This window comes from Pseudopipra pipra, chromosome 5, assembly GCF_036250125.1.
Source record: "Pseudopipra pipra isolate bDixPip1 chromosome 5, bDixPip1.hap1, whole genome shotgun sequence".
NCBI classification, from domain to species: domain Eukaryota; kingdom Metazoa; phylum Chordata; class Aves; order Passeriformes; family Pipridae; genus Pseudopipra; species Pseudopipra pipra.
This window is the reverse complement of record NC_087553.1, coordinates 34,540,043-34,554,151: the sequence shown is the minus strand read 5'-3', so window position 1 is coordinate 34,554,151 and position 14,109 is coordinate 34,540,043. Positions and strand designations below refer to the sequence as shown.

The following is a 14,109-nucleotide window of genomic DNA, read 5'->3' as shown; positions in this document are numbered from 1 at the left end:
TTGTAAGTGTGTAAGAAGATAAATAACATGAGCATCCAAATAATTATACAGTGGGGAGAAAGATTTCTAACTCATTAATGTACCAGATCATAAACATGGAAGCGATTGTCATGCTAAGGTTCTCACTGAGGTGAGATCATGCTGCGTGCCCCAACAAGGAGGGGACTGATTCTCTGGCTGAATATCCCACCTGCTTCCTGCTCAGCTCTACTTGTCGTTCTGGTGCTCGCCCTTCCTTCCCCTCCTGCCATGACTCAGCCAGCCCAAGCCCCCAGAGTGGGGCTCTGCTGCAAGACAGGCTCTTCACCTCCACTAGCCATATGCTCTTGGTTCATGATGGTGTGCAGGACAAAATCCAGGTGGCTGCCATTCCATAGGTAGTAGTATGAAAACAATGTCCTGAGTACGGTACAAAAATGTGAATGTTAGATAATCAAAATGTGCAAAACTAAAATCAAATAGTAAAGCTCTTCAAATAGATAAACAAGAAAGTAATGTTCTGCCTGTAAGTCCAGTTTAAAATGGCCACTTATCTAAAAATGAAGTTTGCATAGTTTTCTTATCTCTGTTAGGCGGTGAAGAGTATGCAAAGCATATTTTTAAGAAGAAACTCTTTTTCATTACATTTATAAAATAACTTCTGAACACAGCAGAAAATTGGAGGAAACAAAGTGACAAGATTGATACTTGTACATTTCTCATATGCCATTCATTTTGGAGATGAAAATTATAACTATTAAAATCTTTTGAATACCTATACAGTACTTTTGTCTCTTACTCACTGTGTCATAGAGGGAAACTGAAGTTAATACCAGGGTAAGAAGAGGAAAGGAAGTTGGACAGTAAAGACAGGGATATAAAAAAATCACATTTCAGTTGTTTTGCCATTCTCAGAATAAGCTCCTAGTCTTCCAGGTTTCCACTGATATACAAAATATATGCTTATAAACCTTCATCTCTATTGAATAGAAATTTTTTTTAAATTTACTGAATTTGTGTGGAAGGAATTTAACCAAAATGCTGGTTGGAATATATAGGGCATAAAGTCACCTTAAATATACCTGTGAAAGTAAAGGAAGTTTAATTCTTAACCTTTCTACTACTATATTGAATGCCATAGAATCCTTTATTTTTTAAAAAAGCTTCACAAAGCCATTAGTTATTCAACAGTAGTTGAAAAATCTTGCATAATTTTTTTGGTTTTGTAGTCTTTCTCAGTGTTGGGTGCTTCAAGATCCACCAGGAAAACTAGGTGGTAAATGGAGTGTTCTTTATATTATTAGACCACAGATGAGTCAGTTCTTTTAAGCACAAATGCTCAAGAGCTCCTTTGCAATTGAAGTCCATCCTTGGCATGTAGTTCTGTGAGTGCATTTTACAAAAGACCTCTCTAATGCAAAAACATGTCTTATATGTGCTTACAGGAGGTCTGTTAGTTTTGCTATTTCTGGTTTTCAGTATGTGCCTTTGAAACTGAAACAGTCATTCAATAGAAGTCTGGACAAAAAGCATCCTTACAGTAGTTTAGAAGCAATGTATGTGTCTCACATGTTTGTTATTGTTTCTAAGCACTTACACCTCAGTAGTTGATACAAATTACTTGGCATATGCAGTCCAGTGTTCACTCACAGCAGCAACAAATCCAAGTGCTCTCTGATTGAGGAACAAATTATTAAGTTTTAAATCACAGTTTTAATGGATAACAATCAAAGAGAGAAATTATATAAACTGAAGAGTTTGTTCTCTTTCCTTCTTTTTCAATAAATGGAAATGTGAGGTTGTCTTAGAAGTTGGCTATTAATACATTAAAATCTAAAGAATTTAACAGATTAGATGAATGGCTGATTTCAGTGGTATATTATTTTCTGACTGTTATACCTTATGGTTCTGAGTTACAGCTGCTTTTGCCATTTAGAACAATTTAAAATGCATTAATTTAGATTACATAGTTACATAATCTCCATTTGAAGGTTTGCCTGATTCCTCACGTTATTTTCTGGTGTTCAAGTATGTCAATTCTGTAATATTAAATTTCTAAACTTTTAGAGACCAGCAGAATTTTTTTATTATTATTTGGATTTCTTTAAGAAAAAAGAAAAAGGAAACTGAAGAAATTGCAAAACTTGAGTTTAGGCTAAGGACTTGAATTATTGTTTGGAAGCTTATTTTCTGGAAGTCTCATGAAAAACTCAAAGGGTAGCTACTGTCAACTCTGAAAGCATTTGAGATTTTGAAAGCAGTTTCAGTGCAGAAGGGGTTTCAGTTGTTGTTTTATACTTTAAATGGAGAATGTATTACAATATGCCTTTAATGAGGTAGCTTCAAGAATACATTTAAAGTATCCTCCTATAAATAACTTCTCTGACATCTTTAGACTGCACTGCAGGTAATTTTTACGAACAAATTTCCAAGCCAACTTCTTAAATCTATGTAGCACTGCTGATTCCAGCTAGATTTCAGAGGGCAGTAAATCAGCATGAACAGAGTTATCTTTCTATGGTTTTTTTTGTTTGGTTTTGTTTGTTTGTTTGTTTTTTAAGTCAGAAAGCTGTGTATTTCAATACTGTGAAGTACCAAGGACAGAGCTGATGAAAAATGATAGTTTATTCTTCCAAACAAGGGAATGTTCAGTAGATTAAAAACAAACTAATTTAGTTTGTTTTGACTTTCAGTCTTTGTTGCCCTACGATTGTTACCTTAAGCTCATGGGGTTATTTGTATTGTCTCAAATTGCTTCTAATTCGTGTCTAAAGTAAAATTGCTTAACAGGTAAAGGAGAGTTTTGCATACACTATTTCACTTGTATTTAGAGTGCTTAGAGTATTCTTTTGTCATCCATATTAATATTTTACATTACCTTGAGTTTCTCAGCTGATTATAAGGATGTCCTCAATCTGACATAAATATTGAATATTCCTTTAAAATCTTACTAAGTACTTGAAATGTTGTATTTTTGGAGTATACAATGCCCTATAAAGGATGAATTTCTACCAAACAGCCATCCCCTTGCTTCTCTTCTGAAATATCTCATTTTGCCTTCAGTGATACAGGGCTGTGTATACAAGTTTATTATTTAAATAATTTAATTTCTTTGAATAAGGTTGTATTATGAATTTTCATAAACTTTACATGGGAAAACTTAGGATATTATATTAATAAATGTGGATGTTTTTATGTTTCCGTTAGGTAAAGTCTCCAATAGTGGCTGAAATTTTTATCCTATAAAGTCTAGGATTGCAGAAGTGGTTTACATGCAAACTTTAACTCTTCATCCTTGGGTAAAAATCAATATGAGCAAAGTTCTTCCTTGTCTACTGTTGTTAGCCTATTTAACACCTGAAAATGTATTCCCTGCCTTTTAAGGGTTCTGGCATAAAAATCTCCTTATTGGATGCAAAAAGCACTAAAAGCAGGCTGACCTACAAACCTGTGTTGAACTGTTGTTGAACCTGCCCTGGACAAAATTCCTGCAGCAACTATGAAGTAGAAAACAAGTCAAGGTTATGGTTCCTCTTCCTTGATAGCCCAGAAGTTTTTATCATTCAGGATATGGAGTTAAAAAGCAAAGAGGATGTGTCATCTGGTATCTGCCCAAGTACTTGGTTATTGTTTTTCTCAGCTGTGAATGCAAACTTGTTACAAACCTGCCTGGAATTAATCTCTGCTTTGCCAGCTAGCTCTTTCTCTGTCAAAGGCTAAAATTTGTATTATGCTATAACCATACCTTGATAAAATATTGCTGTGTTGCGAGTGACTGGTGCTGTTCTGCAGTGCAGAACTCTGCTCTGGGACACTTTGCAGGGCCTATATGAAGTACAGGTATTTTTCAAAGTAATACTGAGAGGTGAAAGGCATTCCATGACCTAGCTATTCAATTACATGTCTCAGTATTTGAAATTGTGGTCATTTATATTCCTTACATAAACTTTCACCATTTTATAAAATTAGGAAAATAATTGTTTGAGTCTGCCATTCAATTTCAAAGAAGGCCCTTCTTGTAAGAGGTTCTGTCCAGCTCTCTATCTATGGTGACTACTGGGGCACATGAGGGGCAATAGAAATCTGGTTTGAGGGCTGCAGACATGGCACAGCCCTGCCCATTGTCCAGAGGAGTGACAAGAACAGGAGCAGTGCTATTCCTTATCCCCACGCCAGTCCTCCCTCTGTCAAGGAAACAGGAGTTGTGAGAGTGGATTTGGTGCTGCATGTGTAGTAATCCCAGTCAAACTGCACTAGTAACAGAAAAAAGAAAAGGACGATATTTGCTGACCAATTTACTTACATTTGGGAAGCTCTTCTCTAGATCTAGGAGAATGTGGCAGAGTTTTACTGTGCTGTCTGAAAGACTAGAGATTGTTTTGGGGTGATGGTTTTGTTTTTTTTTTTTTTTTTTTAACTAATGGGAGTATAGATTATTGTGCTTAGTGAGTTCCACAAAGGGAATGGTCATTCTTTGTATGTTTGGGTTCTTATTGAATAAAAAAGTAGGATTTATGGTTGCATCCATACCCACTAGTTTTGCAAATGACAGGGAAAGAATTGCCTTAGGCAAAGCACATCCTTTCTTGCTACGTGGCTGGAGACACTTCTGTGTAGGGAATAAAAGAGGATTATCTTCCATTTCTTTCTTTCTTTGTCAGTGCAGCATTTAGGTAAATATAGTTCTTGGTAGATAATGCCACCTGAAATCAGTGGGAGGAACGTAGCTTGAGGCATGGAAGAACTGCAGTCATGGGAAAATAATAGCTAACAGCCCATGTATTAGTTGCTATAAACCAGTAAACAAAATCGATTAACCTATTTTAGTATTGTACCTGGCTATATTTTGTAAGTATTTCACTAATATATGTGTTTACTTTGACAGTTACAGTCCATTTATGCCAGCTTTAGTCACTAAGGAGTTTGCTTTATAAGTAGACCAGCTGGCTTTAATAGGGACTACCAACAGAAAGAAACTAATATGTAACTTGAGAAAAAGGATAGATGATCTACCACCTGTTTCTATTCTGTGACTACCTTCCCGTTCTCAAAAACATTTTTGTGCCATTAGTATTTAATGACTTTGGGTCAAAACCAAAGCAGAGGAAAAAGACAGGAAGATCTTTCATTGTTGGTCAAGCAAGGTACGTAAAAGTTGTCAGCTTAAAGAATTCAGGAAGGTTACAAAGAATTCACTTGGGGGAAATGTTTTCCTGCACATATTAAATGAGCAATTATATCTATAGAGGTGATGTGCATCATTTCTAGATAGTCAGAACTTTTTTTTCTTATTTTTATTTGTCTTCCTATTAGGAAAACAGGATTCTGAGCCATTTCCAAAGTCACTTGGTGAAGTTTGCCACTCTTGAAAGTAGTTAGCACATATCCTCCATTTCATAAATGATTAACACTCCACTGTAAAAGTAGATAGAAGTAATGCAGGCAAAAAAAAATCCTTTTGTAACATTCCAGAATCTTGCTACTTATGATAGTTAGATCTTCTCTCCTAATTAATCCTAAATAAATTCATGGACAGTTTATAACTGTCTACTGTGTGTCCTATGGTATAAGTAGCTTTTTTCTTTACCAAGTACTTTCAGCCTCATGATATAGCAATGAGATAAGAAAACCAAGAGTAACAGCAACAGTACCAATGACAGAGGGTACAGGAAAGGAACAATTCACATGGAAACCCCCCAGTAACAGGCAATACCTGATGGCTCCTTCTGCCACGCTGCCCCCACTGCTCCCTCCGGCTCAGAACCAGCATTACCCAACTGCTCTCTTCAGCTCGGAACTGGGGCCACCCCACCGTTCCTTCTGCCACACTTACTTGAAAGGAAGCCCTTCTCCCTGGAAGAGACTCCTTTCCCCCCACCTCCGGCAATGATGTGAGCTGGTGTAGAATAACCTTCAGGTCCTAGACATGCCCTCTCCTGCCTACTGCAAAAATTACCCCTGTCCTGGCCAGAACCAGGACAGAGCCCATCTTTTCACTTTCTGTTCATCTTGACAACCGTGAACAATTTTTAGGGCCAGCCGCTTTCAGAAGCAACTCTGGGACTTGCTGCATGAACTCAGTGTTGCTGGAGCAGCCAGCAGAGAGCCTTGGGAATGAGTACCCTGCTGTGCTCTCAGGGCCCTTACCCTGAGATCCTTCACCAGCCCCGATGTCTTCACTGATCAGGTCTACTGATTTAGCAATGCAATATCAAGGTTGAACTGTGCTGTTCCTCAGAACCTTGTGTCTGCCTCTCAGATGTAACGCCTAGCTGAAAATCATCTAATGGCTTAGATGCTGTGAAATACAGCAATGGAAAGGAGAATATAGGACCTGATTTGCAGTTTTGCTTGAACTGATTTTGAAATAAACAATAGTTTGTATTTGTTCCTAGAACTTATTTTATATTTTGCTCAAAACCTAAATATTTATAAAAAGCTGGTAGTGTTTTCCTTGTAGAAACTGGAGGCAGAGGCAAATATTACTCATTTATATTCCTCCTGTGTGGCGAATGAGACGGGAGACCTGTGGAAGTAATAGTGGGAAATAATGTATTTGGAGACTAGGTTTATCATCCTCTAAAATGAAAAGTGGAACATTTCACAGGCAGTATTAATTTTGGCAGTAACTAAATTTGAACTGTTTGGGTTTTCCATTTTGTCGGTAACTAGATAGAGATTAGTGAGTATATTTATATGCCTACATTTTATTTGAGCTTAAAGCTAGAGAGGATGTGATTTTTTTCACCTAGGAAGTGAGGTATAACTGTGCCTTAAGCTCTTCTAATATTCTTTGTAAATTAAAGAGTCTTTTGCGAGTTTAATGCAATGTTCGTCATCTTAACTTCTTATCTATTTAAATAACTATCCCTTCATGAGTGAACATCCAAGTAATTTATCTCTCAGAAGCATACTTGTCAAAGTGTTAACTATATTCAACTAAAAGTGAGGATTTATAAAAACTTTTTCTTGACTTTGTTTAATCAGAAACTAGAACTGGAGACTCATAAATGTAGTAAATTTCGTACTGCCAGAAACCACAGTGAAAACTAGCAAACAATCAGGACCAATTTCACAAGGACAAGAGACAGTTTCATGCCTGGTTAAGATTTTTTAGATTATATCCCTCTTCTTTTTCTCTTTCTTCTACCAAACCTCATAACAATATAAATAAAAAACTAATTATTTGCTGGAATTCAGCACGCAGTCTTGCGTCTCAGCAGCTTGGGTTATATATATGCAAGAGAGAGTGAGAGAGACTGATAGGCAGACTGACTGTTAATGGAAACAGATAAAAGAGAAAAGGTCTTTTGGAAGAGTAGAAAAAAACCCACCCTGAAGTATCAAGTAATTAATCAAGAGTGTCAGTATTAGAGCATGCAGTGAACACAGAAGATTAATTTGTAATAATTGCAAATAAGTTATTTTAATCCCAAACCTACAAATGTTGTACAAAGTAATTTGTACCAAAGTAATTTGTGTTGTTGAAGTTGACCAAATATTGTTACTTTTCTTAGTATGTTAAATTATTTATTCCAAAACTAAAATAAGAATGGAATTTCTTTGATAAATGGTTCTAAAATTGTGTGGTTTTGCTTTTTAAAAAATTAAGAAGCAGCTTAAATGTCAGACCAGACACCTCATTTATTTTTTCTATTAATTGTACTGCTGTCAATAGAAAACAGGATCAAAATATCATAATTAATTTTCCTTGAAGTAATGACAGTCTATAAAAATTTTTACTGTAAACAAGATTCAGGTTCTAGAAAATTTAGAACGTGTTATTTCTATCCACATGATCATACTTCTTGCTATTTGCAAGATACTTAACAGTAGTTACAAAGCGTGGTGCCACGCCAAAAGGTATCCTGAATGTTACTCCATCATTGCTCACATTACTGCAAGTACTAACTAAATGTAGGTTCTGTTAATATTAAAAGTGATTTACTACCTAATCTGAAGTTAATTGGGAGAGAGTTTCAAAGTGAGGTCATGTGGTGCTGATAGGATAGATTACAAGAAAAAGAGGATATATTCCTCCATTCTGTGAAATCCTAACCTAAGGAAGCAAACAACATGGATGGTGGTTATTTCTTTAGATAACTGCCCTTCTCTTTTCTTCCCCTGAAGTTTACTGGTCTAATTCTAATTACTGGTCATTTTCTGACATGTTGAAGGATAAAAAAATCTTTTCTGATTAGTGACTGGAGATGGAAGAGGTCTAAGCTCTTTGCAGTTCAAAAAGCTATCAGCAGATAAAAACATAGAGGAAGAAAATTTCTGGAGGTTAGAGAAACTACAAATAAATGTGATACTGCTCCCATCTAACAGAAATAGCCACATTTTCCTGGGTATTTTGAGTTCCTAAAATCATAGAATCAACCAGGTTGGAAAAGACCTCCAAGATCATCAAGTCCAACCCTTGATCCAACCCTTGATCCATGGTTACTAGACCATGGCACTAAGTGCCACATCTGGTCTCATCTTAAAAACCTCCAGGGATAGTGAATCCACCACCTCACTGGGCAGTCCATTCCAATGTCTGACCACTGTCTCTGTAAAGAATTTCTTCCTAATGTCTAAACTAACCTCCCCTGGCAGACCTTAAGACTGAGCCCTCTTGTCCTACTGCTGTTGCCTGGGAGAAGAGACCAACGCCCACCTGGCTCCAACCTCCTTTCAGGGAGTTGTGGAGAGTGATGAGGTCTCCCTTGAGCCTTCTCTTCTCCAGGCTGAACAGCCCCAGCTCCCTCAGCCTCTTCTCATAGAACTTGTGCTCAAGTCCCTTCACCAGCCTTGTTGCTCCTCTCTGTACCTGCTCCAGCACCTCAATATCCTTCCTGAACTGAGGGGACCAGAGCTGGACACAGTACTCCAGATGTGGCCTCACTAGGGGAAGAATCACTTCCCTGGTCCTGCTGGCCACACTGTTCCTGATCCAGGCCAGGATGCCATTGGCCTTCTTGACCACCTGGGCACACTGCTGGATCATGTTCAGCTTCCTGTCAGTCCAGATTCTGAGGTCCCTTTCTGCCTGGCTCCTCTCCAGCCACTCAGTCCCCAGCCTGTAGCACTGCATGGGGTTGTTGTTGAGTTATATGACAAGGGACATTTATCCCTGGTTAATAAGGTCTGAGTCTCCACTCTGAAATTACTAGTTTTTAAGGATTTTTAAATTCTTCTGGTTTTAATATATTTGTATATGCTTTTTTCAGTCTTCTAAAACTTTGGGAACACTGTAATGCTTTGTGCCTTCATTTAAGCATATAATGTGCATTCATGTCAATGGTCTCCAGACCACTCATTTCTCAGAAATTTGTGGGTGGCTGGCTGGTGTAAATTGTAATTCACAAGGATGTTTGTCTTAAAAGCTAAATTAAAGTCCTTGTGTTATGGAACTGAAAGTATTCAGTATAATTTTTAATACCTCTTCAGTTAGTAAAATTGCTTAGAACATAAATAATGCAGGAAAAGTGTAACTTGTAGTGCAATTGCTCAACAAGGGGACTGGTTTATGTAACACATCAAGTGCTAGGTGGTTAACTTTATCATGCATTTGAAAAAGACCTGCTTATTTCAAGTCAAGAAAAGATGACAGGCTAAACTTGAATGACTTAAAAATACCTCCATCATACTGTAGCCACTTTAAAAAATCTCACAAGCTAATGTTTTCTCAAATGAGAAAATGAATCTTCTGGTTTCCAATAAAGTCAAGACTTCTGCAGTTAAGATCTGCTTTTTAAAAGTCATATGGATGCGCCTGATGTCTTTGAATTCATATTTTTCACAAAATAATTTTTGCACTGAATTGTTATTAAGAGAGTGGTTAAATCTCTGAAATACCAGTCAGCATATTTTTCTTTGTTACTTGAGCTTTGTTTTCAATATTTGTTTTCAAGTTACTCTTTGTAGTAACCTCACTCTCTTTTCTGGTTTTCTTTTTATTTTTTTTCCCTTATGCAGAGGATTACTCCTTCAGGAAAACAGCAGGTTTTCAGAGGCATTGCATTATTATAAACTGGCAATTGGAAGCAGACCCACACTAGCTTGTAAGTATTTCAACTATACAAGGTTGTATAATATTGACTATAGTTTTATAGAAAATTTTCCTACTCTTTGATAACACCTCCTTTTTTTTAGAAGTTTTTAATTCAGAAAGCAAAAGGTGAAATTGTGCACTTGAAAGCAAGTGTTTATTAGTAAATAACTATGTTTAGTGTGGTACAAGGAAGAAGCACATAATGAGTTAAACTCAGAAGCATAACTAGAACTTAAAATGCTTCTTATCTGGGATGTTGAGCCACAGATACTACTGCCCAAATTTTCAGGCACTTGTTTGCTGTTCCTTACAGCCAATCCCTGGTATTTATGGTATGCATGAGTAAATAATACAAATATTTTTGAAGTCCTTTCATTTTTCCTTTCTTTCCTGGGGAAAATGGAGAATAATCATTGGGATGTTGCCAGTGATTGGTTCTAAAATTAAGTAGGTGATTTTTAAGATTGCTGAGACTTTTGTACCTTCAGTATTAAATCTTATATCTATGTATATATACATAGATATATGTATTAATGTATATGTATATTTTCTGTAACATTTCAAGCAATCGTGTTATTGCTTGATACAGTCCTAATAAGAGGAACAAAATGGAGTACCCTACCTAACCATTGTTTCCTTCCCTCCTTACTCAGTCTTTATGGCCACTTTCTTCTTTCCTTTGTCTCTGTACTTTTACCTCTCATATGTTCACATATTCATTATATGCTTATCTATAATAATAATAATAATAATAATTTATGATCTGTATTACAGAAAACAAAATTAGATAACCATAGGATCTCTACCAGATGCTACTTTGAATTAAAACAGTAGATAAAGCATAACAGTACTCCATTGAAAGTAACATTTTTTCCCTCTTCACAGCTGCCTATTTAAATACTGGTATCATCCTGATGAACCAAGGGAAGACAGAGGAAGCCAGGAGGACTTTTGTGAAGTGCTCAGAGATCCCTGATGAAAATCTGAAAGATCCTCATGCTCATAAAAGCTCTGTTACCAGCTGTCTTTATAACTTAGGAAAACTTTTTCATGAACAAGGACACTATGAGGTAAGACTCCAGATTTGTCTATAATATCATGATAAAACATTCATACATAAATAATATCTACTGCTTCCACCTAGACTTTCAAAATACATCACAGGCACACATTTCACCAAATCAAGATTAGCGTTCTCTACAGACAATATTTAGTGTCCACAGCCACAGGTGTGATGGTATTAATTAGCAGTGTGATATTCTCATTTTAGAGTCAACATCAGCAGTGGTCACATCTGATATGTGTAAATTCATTGGTTTTACCTTTGTACCTGTAGCTGGTATGCAAAGAATATAACCTGACTACAGGCCAGTCAACCTAAAGTGTACTGGCTTTATAATTCAAAACAGAGTAAGTCCATCCTTAGCTGGAAAAATGCAATTATGTTTGCTTTTGAGTCTCCAAAAATAAGACCCAGTTGAAACAATTTAAAACTTCAGTGATTAAAAACATCCCACTATGTGCTATTTTCAGATAACTTGACCTAAGTGCTAAAGTGGGTTGGATATTTTTAATGTAACCATATGCTACACCTAAGCCATCCCATCTCATTTACACGTGCGAATGTGACTGTTGTGATTCCTTTCCATTTTCCCTGATGAATTTCCTAAAACTGGACATTAACTTTAGTTTTGACCTTTGGCAGTATTTAAAAGAAAGTCATTCTCTCCTGGCATTGCCAGGCATACTTCAGAAACAGGAGTTGTGCATGGTTTTGATCCATACAAGTGTTCCTGACCATGACAGTTACCTCAGCTGTTTAAGATTAGGCATGCACAAGCTCTGCAGATTCTGTGTCATCTGTCTGCTGCATCCAGCTCTGTCAGATGGCTGCTACTAATTGGTTAAAACACAGACAGCTAATGCAGACATACATGTTGTCTGCACAGCTGATACAGTGTAGAGCTGGATGGTTTATATTCTTAAAATCCCTTGCACCTCAATACCTGGAGGGACTTTAGGAATATAAAACATCATATTTCTGCTTGGTGGTTGTTGCATTCTTGATTTGATCATACATTTAGGTTCTTTTCAAGCATATTTCAGCCTTCATAAGCTGTGACTGATGCAGAGCTAACAGACTGACCAGTAACCATCCAAAGTACTGAATGAGTAAATATGTGATCAAGTAATTTAAGGTACAGCATATTTGCAAAGAGATTCCTGTTTTGGCATTCTTGACTTTATAGTGCATCTCATTTTTTCTGTGGAGCAGACTTCAGTTGTGAGGATTATGTTTTGTTATTACTTGGCAGTAGACAATGAATTCTTTATTTTTAGGTCACTTGATGTAGCTTTTTCGTCAGAAAGTTCTTTGTCTGCAATTTGATATTACTCCATATTCTTTGACAGCCTGCAGAATTTTATATCTGTTTATAAACTCATCAGTCATTAAGGGGTATAAAAAAAATGTTACTTCTGCCTGGGAAAAGAGATGCAATATTGGAACTAATCTGATCTCTTGTCAATAAGCTTCACTGAATTTGGTAAAATTCAGGTAAAAAAAACTCTTTAAAGGAGAAATTCGAACTTTGTGTGATATTTATGATACTGTTGTGTTTTCTCTCTGCACCATTCATTTGGGAAGGAAGATAGTTTGGTTTTACTTTATATGTGAAAGTATGCTTTTGAAATTTGTGCTTTCCTGCTTTTGTGTCTCTTTTCAGGATGCCCTTATGGTTTACAAAGAAGCAGTACAGAAAATGCCAAGGCAATTTGCACCACAGAGCTTATATAACATGATGGGTAAGTGCATTGTTAGTGCTTCAGAATAATATCTGAGGAGTCAGGCAGGGTGAAACAAAAGAGCTTAGCCAGGCAACTGGTGCTCAAATGAATTAGCTAATAAACCCCTAAAATAATTACCTTCAGTAGATACAAGCCAAACTAGGTTCAGAGCTTAAATGTCAGTAACTGCAGTGCTGGATAAGGCACAATAAATGATGAGATTATTAGATATTGGGTATCTTGAAGAGTGTCAATGCAGCAGTTTTACATTTAGAATGTGTGGATTAGTGCTTTTCTCTGCCTCCAGAATTTCTCGTCCACTATCTTGGAGGCCCAATGTGCAATTCATACTTGATGTTGTGTTTTGGTTTTTTTTTTAGATCTCTCATATGTCTTTGAAACTTTATAAAAATGAAGTGAGATTGATTATAACATAAAATTTAGTGTGGGGAATTAGTTTCTGAATTGTCTTTCAAACCAACAAGGTGTCCAAACAGGCCCACAGAGGCAGTTGGACTCTTTTTTTTAAGTTGTGCCAAAAACTTATTTCCCAGCTGATGGACTTTTGGTTAGACATCTACAATGGGAGAATTCTTCTTCCAGCTATCTGTCCTTCAAAATTTTAGAGGAGGCTCTTGAGTACTGCAAAAAACATCAATTTTGCTGTGAGGTGTTTTATTTAATTTCAGCTCCTCATATTCTACATCACATCTTTATACAGGATACATTAAACAGATAAAAGAAAGAAGAAAATATTAATTACTCTTTTTAGTACTCAGGTCTGTAAACAAGAGGATAGATTCTTATTGCTCCAGAGATGTTTTTAAGTGGAATTTTCTCTGAAAGGACATGTGTTTCTGGTAAGCAACTTAAGTGTCTGGCCCAGTACTCTGTGAGGTCCTCTCTTGGACAGAAAAGGATGTAAGAACCTTTACTTTAAAGTAGTTCAAAGTAAAGCAATTAAAAATCTATGTGGAAACAATTAGGGTCAACAGGAAGCATGTGGGCTTTTTTTGTGGTTCCACCCACCAATGCCTAATGTATAAGGGAATGTATTGGTTGATACCAATTGGTTTGACACAGTTGTTGAAAGGAGGCACCACTCACTCTTCTCTACTTATTCAGGAAAGGCATCTTTTAGTAGCACCTTAAAAGTACTAGGGCACAGGGAAAAAGTAAAATTGTAGTTGTAATTGATGCTACATATTTGAAAAATGTAGATGTAAATGCTAAACTAAGTTCTTCTCTTGTCATAGTGACAAAGCATTTAATGTCAGTAACAGTCTAAACACTTCCTTAGCAGT

The 14,109-nt window shown here is 36.5% G+C and overlaps 1 protein-coding gene across 3 annotated transcripts in view; it reads left to right on the top strand.

Annotated features, from left to right (window-relative positions):
* Nucleotides 1-14,109, top strand: part of TMTC2 (transmembrane O-mannosyltransferase targeting cadherins 2) — a 244,885-nt gene that overhangs the window by 161,590 nt on the left and 69,186 nt on the right. For all 3 annotated transcript variants that reach the window (XM_064655536.1, XM_064655538.1, XM_064655537.1), the window contains 3 exons: nt 9,943-10,028; nt 10,904-11,088; nt 12,745-12,823. In XM_064655536.1, coding sequence (XP_064511606.1) covers nt 9,943-10,028; nt 10,904-11,088; nt 12,745-12,823 — 350 coding nt within the window. The remainder of the gene's footprint in view (nt 1-9,942; nt 10,029-10,903; nt 11,089-12,744; nt 12,824-14,109) is intronic.